At 60.0% G+C, this 14,331-nt stretch overlaps 2 protein-coding genes across 2 annotated transcripts; one reads left to right on the forward strand and one right to left on the reverse strand.

The window, feature by feature from the left end:
* The first annotated feature begins 3,644 nt into the window (after positions 1-3,644).
* On the forward strand, positions 3,645-9,299 carry LOC104309806 (sterol 26-hydroxylase, mitochondrial). Its single transcript, XM_054175591.1, has 9 exons — positions 3,645-3,914; positions 5,966-6,156; positions 6,410-6,609; positions 6,692-6,889; positions 7,028-7,188; positions 7,525-7,691; positions 7,937-8,018; positions 8,107-8,307; positions 8,400-9,299. Exons 1-9 carry the CDS (start codon positions 3,663-3,665, stop codon positions 8,523-8,525), a joined length of 1,578 nt encoding a protein of 525 aa, XP_054031566.1. The 5' UTR covers positions 3,645-3,662; the 3' UTR covers positions 8,526-9,299.
* Positions 9,300-11,452: 2,153 nt separating this feature from the next.
* On the reverse strand, positions 11,453-13,904 carry PRKAG3 (protein kinase AMP-activated non-catalytic subunit gamma 3). The gene is given in 10 exon segments (XM_054175600.1): positions 11,453-11,756; positions 11,832-11,978; positions 12,208-12,245; positions 12,398-12,563; positions 12,666-12,792; positions 12,886-12,940; positions 13,069-13,114; positions 13,364-13,423; positions 13,426-13,590; positions 13,676-13,904. Coding segments are annotated over 10 exon segments (1,002 nt in total). The 5' UTR covers positions 13,757-13,904; the 3' UTR covers positions 11,453-11,639.
* Between the last annotated feature and the right edge of the window lie 427 nt (positions 13,905-14,331).

The raw sequence follows: 14,331 nt of genomic DNA on the forward strand, positions 1-14,331 counted from the left end.
CTGCGTGGGAGGCATCGACCGTGGCCCACAGCCAAGGGAACTGGAGTCAGAAGATAAAATCAGGTTTGCTTCGGGCTGTAGCAAACAGCCTTTTGCAGGAGGAGTATGGACAGGGAGAGCAGCTGGAGTTGGGGGACACCTCCCCACCTCAGGAAGCTTGGCAGGGGGCAGAGGTGATGGGGGATGCCCCAGCAAAACCCAGCAGTAGTCTCGCTGCTCCCGGGTCGGCCCTCTTCGTCCCTACTTGACTTAGAATAACTCTATAGGCACTTGAAGTCACTAATCAGCCAGGACCACTTGAGAGCAGCCTGGGACTGCCTCCCGTCTCCCATGATAACGGGTCGCCAGCCTTGGGCTCGCTCCAGAGTCCCACTCCCACGTCCTCAGGGAAAGGTCCTAGTCCAGCAGGGCCTCATGGGGCACAGAACAGGGGCAACCCAAAGCAGGGCTCACTGCTGGGTGCTGAGCCCTGCATAGCCTGTGAGGGAACACCATCTTGATCATTGATTTACCTCTTGTCTCAAAACCTCAAAATCTTCATGCTCTTCCCAAGCCCCTAGCCAGGTCCAAGGGGTCAGATAGAGGGAAATAAGGGATGGGGACCTTTGGGAGACAGGCAAGAGGGTCCCACTTGAACCCTCTGTGCAGAAGAGCAGCTGTCTCCAAGCCTCTGATCTGTCCCCATCCTTCCAGATCACCCCATGTTCCCCTTGTGCAGCCCCACCAGCCCCAGCATGGTCCATGACTCAGGCAGTGACAATGCAATGACATACAGCTGGCCTGAAGGTTTACAGTCACCAGGACCCCAGGGCTCAGCCTTCTCATAGCCCAGGCTTTGCTGGGGGTGAGTCAGGGGACACCCTCCCCTGGGACACCCCACTTTGCACTCTGGCTGTGGGAGGGCAAATGGGGGGTTAGTTGATGCAGCCCTGGGAAAGTTCCAGCTCCTGGGTAATACTGCACAAGATGCATAAAGAAGCTGTCTCTGTTCTGGCAGTCAGGACCCTTCATGTTGAGGTCAGCACCCCATGAGCAGTGTGTGGTGAATGAGTTGAGTGCCAAAGCAGTGCAAGGGTTCTGTGGTGCCTTCCTTTGCACCCATAGGTCCCACTGGTGACTTGTAGCTGGATCTGATTACTTGACTGTGGAACTAGCAGAAATGCAGGATCCCCGGGCCAGAGGGACACACAGGATGGAATTTGCCACCTCTAGTCCCCCATGCTTATGGATAAACGCAACATTTCCTCCCTCGCCTCTGCCCCACCTGTCATCAAGCTGCGGCTGGGGCTGGACCCACACTGGGGGACTTCCCTGGAGTTGGCGATGTCGCCGACTCCCCCGCAGCATCCTCCGACTGCGGATGTCATGGCCCAGTCGCTTCCCTTCGGAAGTCCCCGTCGGGTGGCTGTGGAGGGGTGTGACTCACCCGACCTGCACCACCCCCACCCCCCGACTATCCCACACACCCCCCCAGTCCCCCGCCTCTTCCTGCACGGCCTCTCGCACCTCCCTGGCAACCGGCCCCGAGAGCCCCTGTCTGGCCCCGCTGCCGCCCGCGGTCCGAGGGCGGGGAGCACAGCCTAGTGGCAGAAGATGGGAGCACCCGGGCATCCCGTGAGCCCCTCACCACGGCTGGGCTGGGAGGGCAGCGGGGACCCTCCCGCAGAGCCACGGCTGCCAAAGCCGCCCTGGCAGAGTCTGTCCTTCCACAAGGCCAAGTGCGAGGTCCTCCGCACGGATCTGGGCAGCCCTAGCACTGGAACAGTCGGGACCGGGGAGCAGTGGAAAGCAGTCCTGCAGAGAAGGGCTTGGGGATACTAGGAGATGGAAAATAGCGTATGAGCTAGCAAGGTGAGCTCGCAGCCCCCAAAGCCGACTGTATCTGGGACTGCAAAACAAGAAGTGTGGCCAGCAGGGTAATGGAGGTGGTGTTCTCCCTTCACTTCATGCTGTTTAGACTCCTATGTCTCCAGGGGGGTCTCCAGCGTAAGAAGGACATGGACCTGTTAGAGCAGGTCCAGAGGAGGGCCCAGAAATGGTCAGAGGGCTAGAACACCTTGCCCATAAAGAAAGGCTGAGAGTTGGGGTTGTTCAGCCTGGAGAAGAGAAGGTTCTGTAGAGAGCTTATTTCAGCTTTCCAATATATAAAGAGGGTTTTAAGAAAAACAGAGACATTGTACCAAGGCCTGGAGTGTTTACTGGTTTTGCAAGGGGCAACAGTTTTAAACTGACAGAGATGATGGGGTCCTCGGAAAGGGGAACGGCAGCTGCAGCAGGCTGGAACAGACTGGGGCACCCCCTGCCCCGGGGAGAGAGTGCCACAGGTTGTCTGGAGCGCTAGGCTGGAAAGCCCCGCGCAGGTCTGGGGACTGGGCATTCCCACTGGTCTCGGATTTGGGCCCGGCTGGGGCAGGGAGAGCTGCCGAGCTGGCTGCGAATAGCCATGAGATGGCGGCAGGCGCTCACACTTGGCTGTCCCAGCCGGGGGTGCCTCTCGGGTGTCTGCAAACTGCAGGAGTGCTCGTATCCTGCACTGCCAGCCCCAGCTCCGCTGGCAGGGACTACATCAGTCACCATCCTGGAGCCCAGTTTGGGACATCCCTTCCACCCTAGTGATGCAGGATCGGTGAGGCAACAGCCACTGATGGGGCTTTGAGATGTCTGTCCAACCTGGGGACAAAACCTCCCAGATTCAGGACCTTGAACCCACCACCTGATAAGATGGTTAATGATCAGTGCTGGGATGACCTTGCTAGAGAGGCATGGTACTGCCTGCCCCGGGAGAGGCACTTGGGAGGAGCAGTGCCCTGTTCCTGCGGCCTCAGGGCCTAGTGGCAATGCCAGGATGGCTGGAGGGAACATGCCCTGGACACCACCACAGCAGAGCCCTACTTGTGGGCTGGAGGGGATGGTGACAGGGCAGGAGGGCTCAAGCCAGCAGGTGCCCAGCAGTGAGCCTTGTGCCACAGTGGGTCATGCAGGGTCTTAGGTGCAGTATTCATTGCCAGAGTGCAGTGCTGGTGCTGGCACATGATGCTTGGTGTCTCAGTCAGTGCTGGTGCTTGGTGAGCAATGAATGCCTAGTGCCTGCTGCATATGCACAATGCCTGGTACAAGCGTCACACAATGCACTGTGCCCAGTGTGCTGTACCTACCGTGCCATGCCAGTGCTGTCTAGCAGCTGCCTGATGCACCATGCCACTGCACAGTGCACAGCATGTGGCACCCAGTACCTGGTACACAGCACCAGGAATTGCTGACACCAGTTCCAAGTACTTGGCACCTAGCGCACTGTGTGTGGTGCTGGTGAGCTGTGACCGGTGTACAGTACGTTGTGTGGCATGTGGTACCCGATGTGCGGTAGCTGGTACCCAGTGTGCCATAGCTGGCACCGAGCACACCACGGCTGGTATCCGTGTCCCGGTAGCAGGCGTGCAGCAGCTAGCTGGCACAAGGTGGCCAATACGCACTGCCCAGTGCCCTGTCCCCGCTAAGCAGCAGCCGGTAGCCCGCATCCAGCGCGCAGCAACCGGTACCCAGTGCGTGGCTCCCGGTGCCTGTGCCCGGTTGCCGCCCCCGCACCGCCCCCCGCACCGCCCTCGGTGCCGCCCCCCGCCGCCCCCAGTTCTTCCCCGCCCCGTCCCGTGCGCTGCCGACGGAGCATGGCGGGCCCGAGCGGCGGGGCCCGGCGGCTGCTGCTGCCACTGCTCCTGCGCTCCCACCCGTCGCCGCCGCTGCCGCCGCCGCCGCGACGCAGCAGCCCGGGGCCGCCCCGCAGGACAAGGGGCTCGGCGGCAGCGGCGGCGGGGCCGGCGCGGCTGAAAGGACCGGAGGAGCTACCGGGGCCGGGGCTGTTCCGGACTTTCGTCTGGCTCTTCCTGCGGGGCTACCTGCTGCACACGCACCGGCTCCAGGTGCGCCGGGGCAGCCTGGCCCGGGGGCTGCGGGGACCGGGGGTGCGCGGGGGCTGGGAACCCCGTACGGGTACGTGGGCGCGGGGGCCTGGGAGGGGTGCGTGGGATGGATGGGCTCCCGGGCAGGCTCTGCGCGGGCGACGAAAGGATCTTTCGGTGGGTGCGTGTTAGGGGCAGGGTGAGATGGGCTTTTGGAGGGAGGCGGGGGGCGGGCGACAAATACTGGCAAGAAGGTGAGGGTAGGCGGTGGGGCGAGTGAGAGGAGGGGCTGGGCGGTAGGGAGCACCTTGCACCCTGGAGGGATGTGAAGAGAGGCTGGCACAGAACCGGGTGGCCCTGGTAGGCTCCTGTCAGTCCAGAGCCTGCTCTACCACTTCCAAGCTGGCCAAAGAGACGAAGGTAAAGGGTTCGAGGGATGGCTCATGGAGTCCTGGCAGCCTCAGGCTGCCCAGGCTGGAGTGGCTGCAATTTAAGGGGCAGGAGGCTGGGCAGATGTTTGGGCAGATGGTACCCAGGCAGGCAGAGGAGGGATAGGCAGAGGTGTTTGTTTTCTTCTGTCAACACTTCCTCATACGTCGGATGAAGCAAGCAATAGGCTTGTCTGGCTGTGAGCCAGGCGGCATCTTACAGTACCCTGGAGCTCTGAGTGGCCAGAGGAGCTTGCAGGATCATGCCTCCCTGGCACCACCAAGCACCAGGCACTCCTGTTTGGAGACAGGGCTGTCACAGGGCAGCAGGGTCTTGGGGAGCAGGCACAGGAGCTCCCTGCTGCTCCCTGCTGCTCTTGGGGCTCTGAGCACAGCCCAGCTTTTCCAACAGATGCCCACACAATTTTCCCTGGATCACAGCAGTGCTAGGATGTCTCAGCTCTGTTTTCAGAGGCCTGTGCCTTGTCAGGTCCTGCCTGCCAGCAGATGCCAGTGGGCAGGCTTCATCCCAGGCCACAGCTGCCCATGGCCCCATGCAGCATGTCTGCCACCAGCAAGCCACCTGCGGCACTGGCACCGGGGCAGCTATCCCTCCCCCTCCTCCTGCCACCGCGCACAAGGAACGTCTCCCTGCGGTGACGAATCCAGCTCAATCCAGGCACAGGCTGCGATGTAATCAGTCACCAAGGGAGATTGTATTGCATGCATCCCCTCAGCTGCGGGGAATAGGGACCAGGGCCTTACTGTTAGGTCCCCCACAGCCCCCTGGCCTTGGCCCCGCTCCACAGAGGCTCTGTGGCAGTGCCTGAGCCTAATGGAAACTACCCCTTGGATGTGGCCCTGTGCAGATCCACTTGAAAAGGAGTGCCCAACTGCCCTTGAGAGATGGGTCGTGGTGCTCCACAGCAATGAGGCAGGTGTGGCACTCATGGGTGCATCTGAGAAGAAGGGAGCTGCAGCCAGTAGAGCCCAGAGTGGGGCTGACACTAATGGATACTTAACTGGCCTGTGAGCCTGGGGCCCCAGGGCATTGCTCCAGGGGTGGCAGCCTCCCTTGGAAGCAGCCCAGTCCTGTCCCAGCCTGGTGCTACCCTCCCACTCCTGATCATTAACCACTCTTATCAGGTGGTGGGTTCAAGGACCCACAAAGGGATTATTGCCCCCAGGCAGAGCAGAGCCAGGGTTATGCTGGAAGCAGCAGGCCTTGGACCTGCCAAAAGATGCTGCAGTGGCCCTGCATCTCAACAGAGCCTATGCTTGGCCATGGTCCCTCTCCCTACTGTTCTCTCTTGGGTCTTGCTTCCCCAAAAGACCCACCAGGCCCTCCATGCATCTCTGGGATGGGTGAGGGATGTGCCAGGGATTGATACCGGGTGTGGTTAGTGCTGGCACAGGGCATGTGCCCAGAGACATCAGCTCAAGCCACCTGCAGAGTGCTTCAGGGATAGTACCAACTTGGGGGTGTCAGAGACAGGTGCTTGGGCCCAGCTGGTGATGAGGAGTCCCTGGAATGGGTACAGAGCATGCCAGACACACTCAAGGCTGTGTCAGAGCAGGGAGGGACTGATACAGGTCCAGTGCTGGCCCTGTCCTACTCACCCTGCCATGTTCTGGTCATGGCAGCTGATGTCCCGGCGCCTATATGGTCCTATCTGGAAGTCGACCTTTGGGCATTACGAGAACATCAACATTGGGAGCCCAGTGGTGCTGGAGCAGCTGCTGCGGCAGGAGGGCAAGTACCCCATGCGGAGCGACATGGCCCTGTGGAAGGAGCACCGGGACACCCGGCACCTGCCCTACGGACCCTTCACTGAGTGAGTCCTGCCCTGCCTGTGCTCCATGGGGGTCAGGATGCTCCTGGCTCTTCCTCAGGTGTAGGGCCTGGGGGGCAGCCCACGTTGCTTTCCTCTCTTGCAAGCAGCGCATCCCTGCCAAGCAGAAGGGCATGGCCATGGGGAGCAGAAAGACCACTGGGGTGGGAGAACGCACCCAGGCACTGGGAACCTGCTGCCAGCCTCTGCCCCCTGCCCGGCCATGTCCCTGGCACTGAGCCCTGTCCCCACGCAGGGAAGGGGAGCGCTGGTACCGTCTGCGGCAGGTGCTCAACAAGCGGCTGCTGAAGCCCTCGGAGGCAGTGCTGTACGCAGATGCCATCGGGGAGGTGGTATCGGACCTGATGGTGCGACTGCGGGATGAGCGGAGCCGCAGCCCCTCAGGGGTGCTGGTGGGTGACGTGGCCAACTTGCTCTACCGCTTTGCTCTGGAAGGTAGGGCACCCTCCTCCTCACCCCTGCTTGGCCCCACTCTTTCCATCCCCACAGGCATCTGCATGAGGCCTTTCCTCAACAGGGATTTCCTATATCCTCTTTGAAACCCGCATTGGATGCCTGAAGCAGCAGGTCCCTGCCGAGACCCAGCACTTCATTGACTCCATCAACCTCATGTTCAAGAACTCCATCTTTGCTACTGTCCTGCCCCGATGGAGCCGCAAAGTGCTGCCCTTCTGGGACCGCTACCTGGACAGCTGGGACACCATCTTCGCCTTTGGTGAGTGGTGATGATGGGGGCCCAGCATGGTGGGATGAGACTCCATAGGGACCCCTAAAAGTGGGGCAGTCCATGGCCACATACTGGTTTAGCTGCCCTCCCTCTCTCAGCAGTGGGTCCTGCTCTCTGTCCCTGCAGGCAAGAGACTGATTGACAGGAAAATGGAGGAACTGGAGGGGCAGGTGGAGCGGGGCAAGGAGGTGTCTGGCTACCTAAGCTACCTGCTGGCCAGTGGCAGACTCAGCCTGGATGAAGTCTATGGCAGTGTGGCTGAGCTCCTGCTGGCCGGTGTAGACACGGTGAGAGCTGGGGAGCTGCTGCTGGGAGATCCCCCCTGAACTCTGTACTGGGGGGGAGAGCCACAGAGCCACATTCAGCCGCACTGCCCAGACCCTGGGAGCTCTGGGCTGGTGGCTGGAGGGCTGATGTTCTACAGGGGCAGATGCTCAGGCAGCAGTCAGTACAGATGCTGTCCTTTGCTCCGCTCCCTGCCTCAGTCTTCCCTGTACTTGTTGCCCCTCACCCCTGGCTTCTCTGCACACCAGAGCAGGTGTTCTCTGGTGGCATGCTTGGCACAAGGATGCTCAGGCACGAGCCCTGTATCCCTCATTCTCCTTTGTGCTTCACTCCCCCAGACCTCCAACACGCTGTCCTGGGCACTGTACCACCTGTCCCGGGACCCAGGCATCCAGGAGACCCTGTACCAGGAACTGAAAGCTGTTGTGCCTGCTGACCGTTTCCCTGGTGCCGAGGATATCCCCAAGATGCCATTGCTTCGAGCTGTCATCAAGGAGACACTGAGGTACAGCCCAGCCTTGTCCCTGCCCCAGGGTTCTGATCACCAGTCCCTTCTCCCTCTGCATTGAGTGATGCACCAGCCAGGCATGGTGCTGAGGTGTATTTCTGTGCCTCAGTCCTTCATATATATCCATCCCCTCTCTGGGGAGGGGGTTGCAGCTGCCAAGCAGCTGTCCTGCCTATGGCTCTCTCGACCTCAAGTGTCCTCAGATGGGTCCTTCTCCCTCATTAACTCTCTCCACATGCCAGGGTCTACCCCGTGGTGCCCACCAATGCCAGGGTCTTCTATGAGAAGGACATTGTCATTGGAGACTACCTCTTCCCCAAGAACGTGAGTGGGGGCTGTTCTGTGGGGACCCTCGCTGCACTCAGTGGGGATGGGCAGGGGTCATTAACCCCCCACCCTTCTTGCCCCACAGACCCTCTTTGTCCTGGCGCACTATGCGATGTCCCACGATGAGACTTACTTCCCCGAGCCTGAGCGGTTCCTGCCCCAGCGCTGGCTCCGGGGCCATGGCTCCCCCCACCACCCCTTCAGCTCCATTCCCTTTGGCTACGGGGTCCGTGCCTGTGTTGGTCGCCGCATCGCTGAGCTGGAGATGCACCTGGCCCTTGCCAGGGTGGGTAGAGTCCCTCACCTCGGTAACAACATAATCTGGGATGTGGGCCTCAAGGGGTCTCAAAGGCACTGCCACCCTCCTTCTCCCTATAGATCATCCAGGCGTTCGAGGTGCGGCCAGATCCCCGTGGCGTGGAGGTGACGTCTGTGTCCCGCATTGTCCTGGTGGCTGACAAGCCCATCAACCTGGAGTTCATTGCTCGCCCGGGGGCCCCCTGATTGCGTGCACATCCCCATACCTGAGTGCCAGCTGGGGACTCCCACTGCCCCATGAAGAGGGGCAGGAAGGCACACCCACCCCAGCACCCACCACTTGCCCAAATTGAGCTGGGTGATTCCCAGCCCCACTGTGGGGAAGATGGGTGGGATAAGGGATGCCCCCACATTGCCTTTAGGGCACTAGTATCCCCCTAACCCAAATGAGCAGGAGGGTTGGGGAACTGCTGTGCCTTTCACATGCTACAAGGGGTTGTATCCCACTCATCTTCTGCCCAGCTGGGCTGCGTTGGGGACCTGGGAGCAGTGCTGGGGCAGGGGAAAGTGGGGAGGGGGCTTGCAGCCATTTGGTGTCTCCTTCGTCCCGTCCTTGTGTAGCTGCGCGTGGATCTGTGCCTGGAGTCAGAATGTCTGGGTCCTTTCTGAACAGTTGGCCTTGACCTCAGCCACTTCTCTGTGCCTCACTTTCCCCCCTGCCTCCCAGGAGAGGGTCAAACACTGGCAGGGGTTTGGGGTTTGCTCCTGGTCGGAAAGGACAGAGCAAGTGGAGCACTAACACGGTGCATCCCCAGTGCTGGGGAGGAGGCCTGTCACCGCCCAGGGCTGGCGAGCCAGCACAGGAGGGGTGTGGAGCACCCGGGAAGTTTCACTATCAGCCGTTATTGTTGCATTGAGGTGTTGATATGGGGTCATGAGAATGGTGGGCAGAGCTCACTCCTGGTGAAGCAGCCTGGGGAGGATCAGCCCAGTTCCCTTGTCCCCAGGAGGCACACAGAGCGGGTACCCAGGGCCATCACAGGGTCTCAGAGCTGGCAGCAGCCGCAAGCAAGGGATGCATTGCTGCTTGCCCTGGTTGCTGGAGGACTGGGTTATGGGGCACCCTAACAGTGAACCCCCCTCGCCTTACTGGTGCACAGCAACCCGAGCTGAAGTGAGGGAAGCAGCAAGCAGATATTCTGCTGGCACCAAGGCTGCCATCTCAGAGTGTCCCCAAGGAGACCCATGTGCCACTGCCATGGCGGAGCTATCGACACTGCACACCTTGTGCCCCTGTCCTTCTGGCTTGATCCACATGGGCAAAGGTACCACCTTGTACCTATGCTGCCCTTGCTGGCATCCCAGGCTGGGTTCTCCAGCCTTGTTGAGCAGCTGGCACCCCTTTCCCAGCCTGTCTCTCTCTGCAGGAGCCATGTCCAGCACCCCCCACAAAGGCAAAGCAGCAGTTCCTGGAGCAGGCTGCTTTATCACAATGAGGTTGAACAGACCAGCAAATAAATAAATACCCTCTGTCCACCCCAAAACGTGCATAGGGTCCCCATGCAAGTGTCCATCTTGGCACCAGCTCCAACGCAGGCTGTGCCTCTGCCAGGAAACGCCATCCCAGTGTGACCCTACAATGAACAAGCCTGTGTGTGCAGCTGAGCCTATGCGACTGAGCACCGTGGACAAAGTGCTCCAATCCAGCAGCAAGGTGGGAGCAGGCTGGCCAAGTCCCTCAGAGCTGTGCAGGACCATTCAAGTTCTTGTGCCCAACTGCAGATGTTGCAAAGCTTGCTGCACAGTGGCCATTGAGCATCAGCATGTGCTTGCTGGTAGGAGGCAACCCTGGGGCCTCTTTTCGCCACTCCCTGCCTCCCCAGGGCTGGCAGGATCTGGCCCTGGACTCAAGACGAGCACCAGAAGCAGGGTGGGTGGGCAGGTCCTCCCTATGGAGAGCCTCTGGAGCCCAAGCCTCCTTCCACAGCCCCAGGGTCACACAAGAGGCCTGCAAGTCAGATGAGACCGCAGCACTTCCCCAGTGTCTTCAGAGTGAGGATCGGTCAATGCCTGTAGGGTGAGAGAGTATGTGAGCCCAGCAAGCACTGGCGCTGGGCTCAGCACCTTGTAGCACAGTCCTGCACCTTGTAGCACAACCCTTCACCCTGTCTTGTTACACAGTGGAGTCTTGTCTCCATCCCTGTCTTGAATGGAAACCCTGGGGTAGGAGATATTTGGACTTGGTGATCTTTGAGGTCTTTTCCAACCTTATTGATTCTATGATTCTAGGATGGGGGCTGGCCCAGAGGAGGACATCCTGATGGACTTCTGAAATGGTCACCCACATTGGGCACCATAGATGTAGTGAATGATGGCATCATGATAGGAAAGCAAGGGAGGGAGGAGGTGTACCTAGTTGCTTCACACTACTTCCAGTCCCCTTCTGTGTGAAGCAACTGGGCACTGCTGGGTGAGCTGGTGGCTATGGGGCTGTCTCAACTCTGTTCCCCACCACCAGCCCAAAACCGTGTCAGTACTTTGGGAAGCAAAGCTGGCCACTGGGACCAGATCCCCCCTCCCCAGTTCACCCCTATACGGGTGCCAGCAGCATGCCCACCCATCACCAGCAAGGACTCACCAGGCAGTGGGCAAGTGGAGCCAGGTGCAGGCAGCCAGGCAGCACAGTCCCAGCGTAGCCCGAGAGTGAGCCCTGTCCCTGGAGCAAGCCATTTTGGGGCTGCTGTGGGTGGAGGGCTCTGCCAGCCATGGCTCATGGGGCAGCCATGCTGTGCTATGTGTTAGTGGTGGGCAGCATGTCTGGGGTGTGTTGAGCAGGGGTCTGATCCTTCTGTGTCCCCCAGGAATGGCATTGGAAGGGTACAGGTCTCAGAGGAAAGAGCTTTGAGGCAAGGTCAAAAAAGCACTTTTGTCTTGGGGTGTATCACATCCCAAAACCCTCATCCAGCCCAAAGCACAAGGACCTGCAAAACCTGCATCCCACATCCTGCCTGGATGGGGGTCTGGGAGCGTGTCCATGGAAGGTGTCCCCATCCTTCCTCACAAGCACCAGGGATCAGGACTCCAGAAGGGATCCCCTGTGATCATTGTGTCCCTGGGGACAAGCAGCACCTGGGTCCTGCCATCCTCACCTGGGCACCCAGCACTGCCAGACCCCAGCCCCAGCCATCTCCATTCCCTGGGGCCAGTTTAGTTGGGGTGGAGGGAGGTAGCCTGAGCAGGGAGGTAACTAAGGTGCGGGTGACCCAGCAGAGGGGACAAGCGTGCAGTAGTAGGGGACACTGCCTACCTGAAGTGGAGAGAAATGGAAGGTACAAGTGGAGAAAGACGGAGCATCACGGGCTAAGAGTTAAGAGCATCGATACCTGCGGGAGTGAGCACAAGGGCCTGGAGGATGTCAGAGAGGGAGACGATGCCCCGCGGGTACTGATTCTCGTCCACCAGAACCAAGCGATGGACCTGTGGGCCCAGACAGAGCGTCACAGGCAGGTAGGGCAGCAGGGGCTGGTGCTGGCCAAGTCCCTGGCATCACACCTGTGCCTTGGCAATACGATCAATGATGTCCTCCATGGTTTCGTGTGGGTAGCAGGTGAGGACCCCCTCCAGGCAGACAGTGCGCTGCCGCAGTGCTTCCCGCACGCTAATGTCCAGGTTGTTGTAGGTCTTCTGGGCTGCCAGATGCTGTGGGAGAGGTAGCCCTGCTCAATGCCCCAAAGTGTTCTCACACTGTTATGCTGGTGCAGCCTAGGACACCAAGCCCTAGGGATGCACAGGGCAGATCTGCACCAGCAAGTTCATGTCACTGTGTGCAGGGTAGGTTTGCATGGGCACAGGCAGGTATGAACACCCTACCAGTAGCATGCAAGGGGTCCCACTCATGCCTGGGCATGTAAACAGGCGTGGTACTCACAATGACATCGAACCGGGAGTAGAGGCCAACCACTTGCCCTGCAAGAGAGACAAGTCATGGGATGGGATGGGGCCTTGAAGACCACCCACTGTGCTCCCCCTGCACCCCAGGAGGCAGGATGGGGGCTTTGGAAGGGGATGGGACCAAAGCTGCTGGAGATGGGGAGATGACTAGTTCCCTCCTCAGGTACCAGCATCATTGATGACTGGCAGGGCTGAAACACGGCGGTCCACGAAGATCTCCAGTGCGGTGTAGACAGGGGCAGTCTCGGGCACAACAGCGACATCACGGAAGGTGCCGACACACAGCTCCTGCACGGTCTTCTTCAGGAAGCGGGGCTTGGGGATGGTGGAGTCCTGCGGTGGGGCAGGGTTGGGCTGACACCTGTGCACACCCTGACACCCACGCTCGTGCCCCTGCGTGCTCGCCGTGTGCGCACACACAGCCCTGGCACTCACGAAGATATGGAGGAACTTGAGGATGCGCTTATGCGTCAGGATGTGCAGGACGTTGCCCGAGACAGGCTCGATGACAGGCAGGCGGTGGATCTTGTGTTTGATCAGGGAGTAGACAGCATCGAAGAGGCTGCAGGTGATGGGGATACGGTAGGGGGATATGGGTGTATCGCAGATACCACCCCCTGTTGGATGTGCTCTCCCACAGTGGGCAGGTGCTCACCTATTACTCGGGGAGATGTAGACCAGCGGCTTGAAGGAGCCCTGCAGGTACACCTCTGCCAAGGAAGAGAGGTGGAAGAGGGGATCCCCCAGCCCCCTCATGCAGCAATGCACCTGCAAAGCCCACCTCCATGCACTGCACAGCATTCCCAGCCCAGCCACCCCATCACTCCCTGCCTTTTACCTCTCCAGGTCTCAATCTTGTGCTCCTCTACCTCATAGATCTGAACCTGAGAGCAGAAAGATGACCTAGTCTCAGTGGCCCCACAGGGGAGTCTGTGGTGCTGTCCCTCCCCAGGCATCTCATCCCATCACTGTGAGTGCAAAGAATCACATCTTGAGTGCCAAGCAGATGCTGGGCTGGCCCAGAGCATCTCCCAGTCATGGCCCAGTGCTGAAGAGGGGACCAGAAGGAGCAGGGAGTGCCCCTTCCTACCCCAACCCCACCCCAAACCCCATGGCCTCCCTGCTGCACTCACCAGGGGTGAGCGGTAGTAGCGGTGGAGGATGTTGATGAAGTCGGTGATGGTGAGCATCCCTGCAGAGACACGTGGGGCTGGCAGCGCTGCCCCCACCCTCACTGCCAGGCAGGAGAAGGGACCAGGCTGTGCTGCTGGCACTCACCCACAAAGCTCTGCGTCTTGCTGTCCCACAGTGGGGCAGCACGCACCCCATTGGCCACCAGTGCCACAAAGGCTTTCTTGATCTGCCAGCAGAGTTAGGAGGGGGTCAGAAGGTGCCCAAGCTCACTCCCTCCCTGCCTGTCCCCACCAATCCCCTTGCTTTGTCACCTCCAGGGAGATGTCAAAGATGACGAGCTTGCAGCTGGTGGGGATGGCATCGTAGCAACAGTGGCTCCTCATGAAGTGCATGTAGACTTCAGCATCAGGGTTCTGGAAGTCACTCTCTGGGCCTAGCCCCAGTACCTCGTTGCCCAGTGTGAAGGTGACGGGTCTTGGGCTCTGTCTATCCTCTTGCTCCTCTTCCCTGTGGCACGGGGGCTCTGGGAACCCTGCAGGCAAACCCACCCCAGCCCTGGCCAGTGAGCTGTGCTACCGGGTCTCAGCACCCTCCTACATACAGGGCACAGGGGGGGATGCTGTGAGAGGGGATGCTCCTCACAGACCACCCCTCTATCCCCCCATTCCCTGCTCCACAGAGGCAGCACACATTATTGCAGCTCTCCAGCCTGGGCAGCACTGGGAGCTGTTGGGAATGAGCTAAGATCTGAGGAGTGAGGGCAACAAGGGATATGGGTAGAGTGGGCAGAGGACCAGTGCATAAGTAAACCAGCCACCCTGCCTCCACCTACATGCTGCCTGCTACCCACCTTCTTCCTTAGGGTGGGCAGCAGCATCCAGCAGCGACACCTGCGTGGTGGGCACACAGTGAGAGGGGTCAACAAGAGCCAGCCTGGCCTCTTCCCTACCCATGGCTGCTGCCTGTA

This window comes from Dryobates pubescens, chromosome 2, assembly GCF_014839835.1.
Source record: "Dryobates pubescens isolate bDryPub1 chromosome 2, bDryPub1.pri, whole genome shotgun sequence".
Classification (NCBI taxonomy): domain Eukaryota; kingdom Metazoa; phylum Chordata; class Aves; order Piciformes; family Picidae; genus Dryobates; species Dryobates pubescens.

Coding starts and splice junctions, on each gene's coding strand:
- LOC104309806 (XM_054175591.1), top strand. CDS start 3,663: ATGGCGGGCCCGAGCGGCGGGGCCCGGCGGCTGCTGCTGCCACTGCTC. Junction 6,610..6,691: donor CTACCGCTTTGCTCTGGAAG/GTAGGGCACCCT, acceptor TTTCCTCAACAG/GGATTTCCTATATCCTCTTT. Junction 8,308..8,399: donor TGCACCTGGCCCTTGCCAGG/GTGGGTAGAGTC, acceptor TTCTCCCTATAG/ATCATCCAGGCGTTCGAGGT.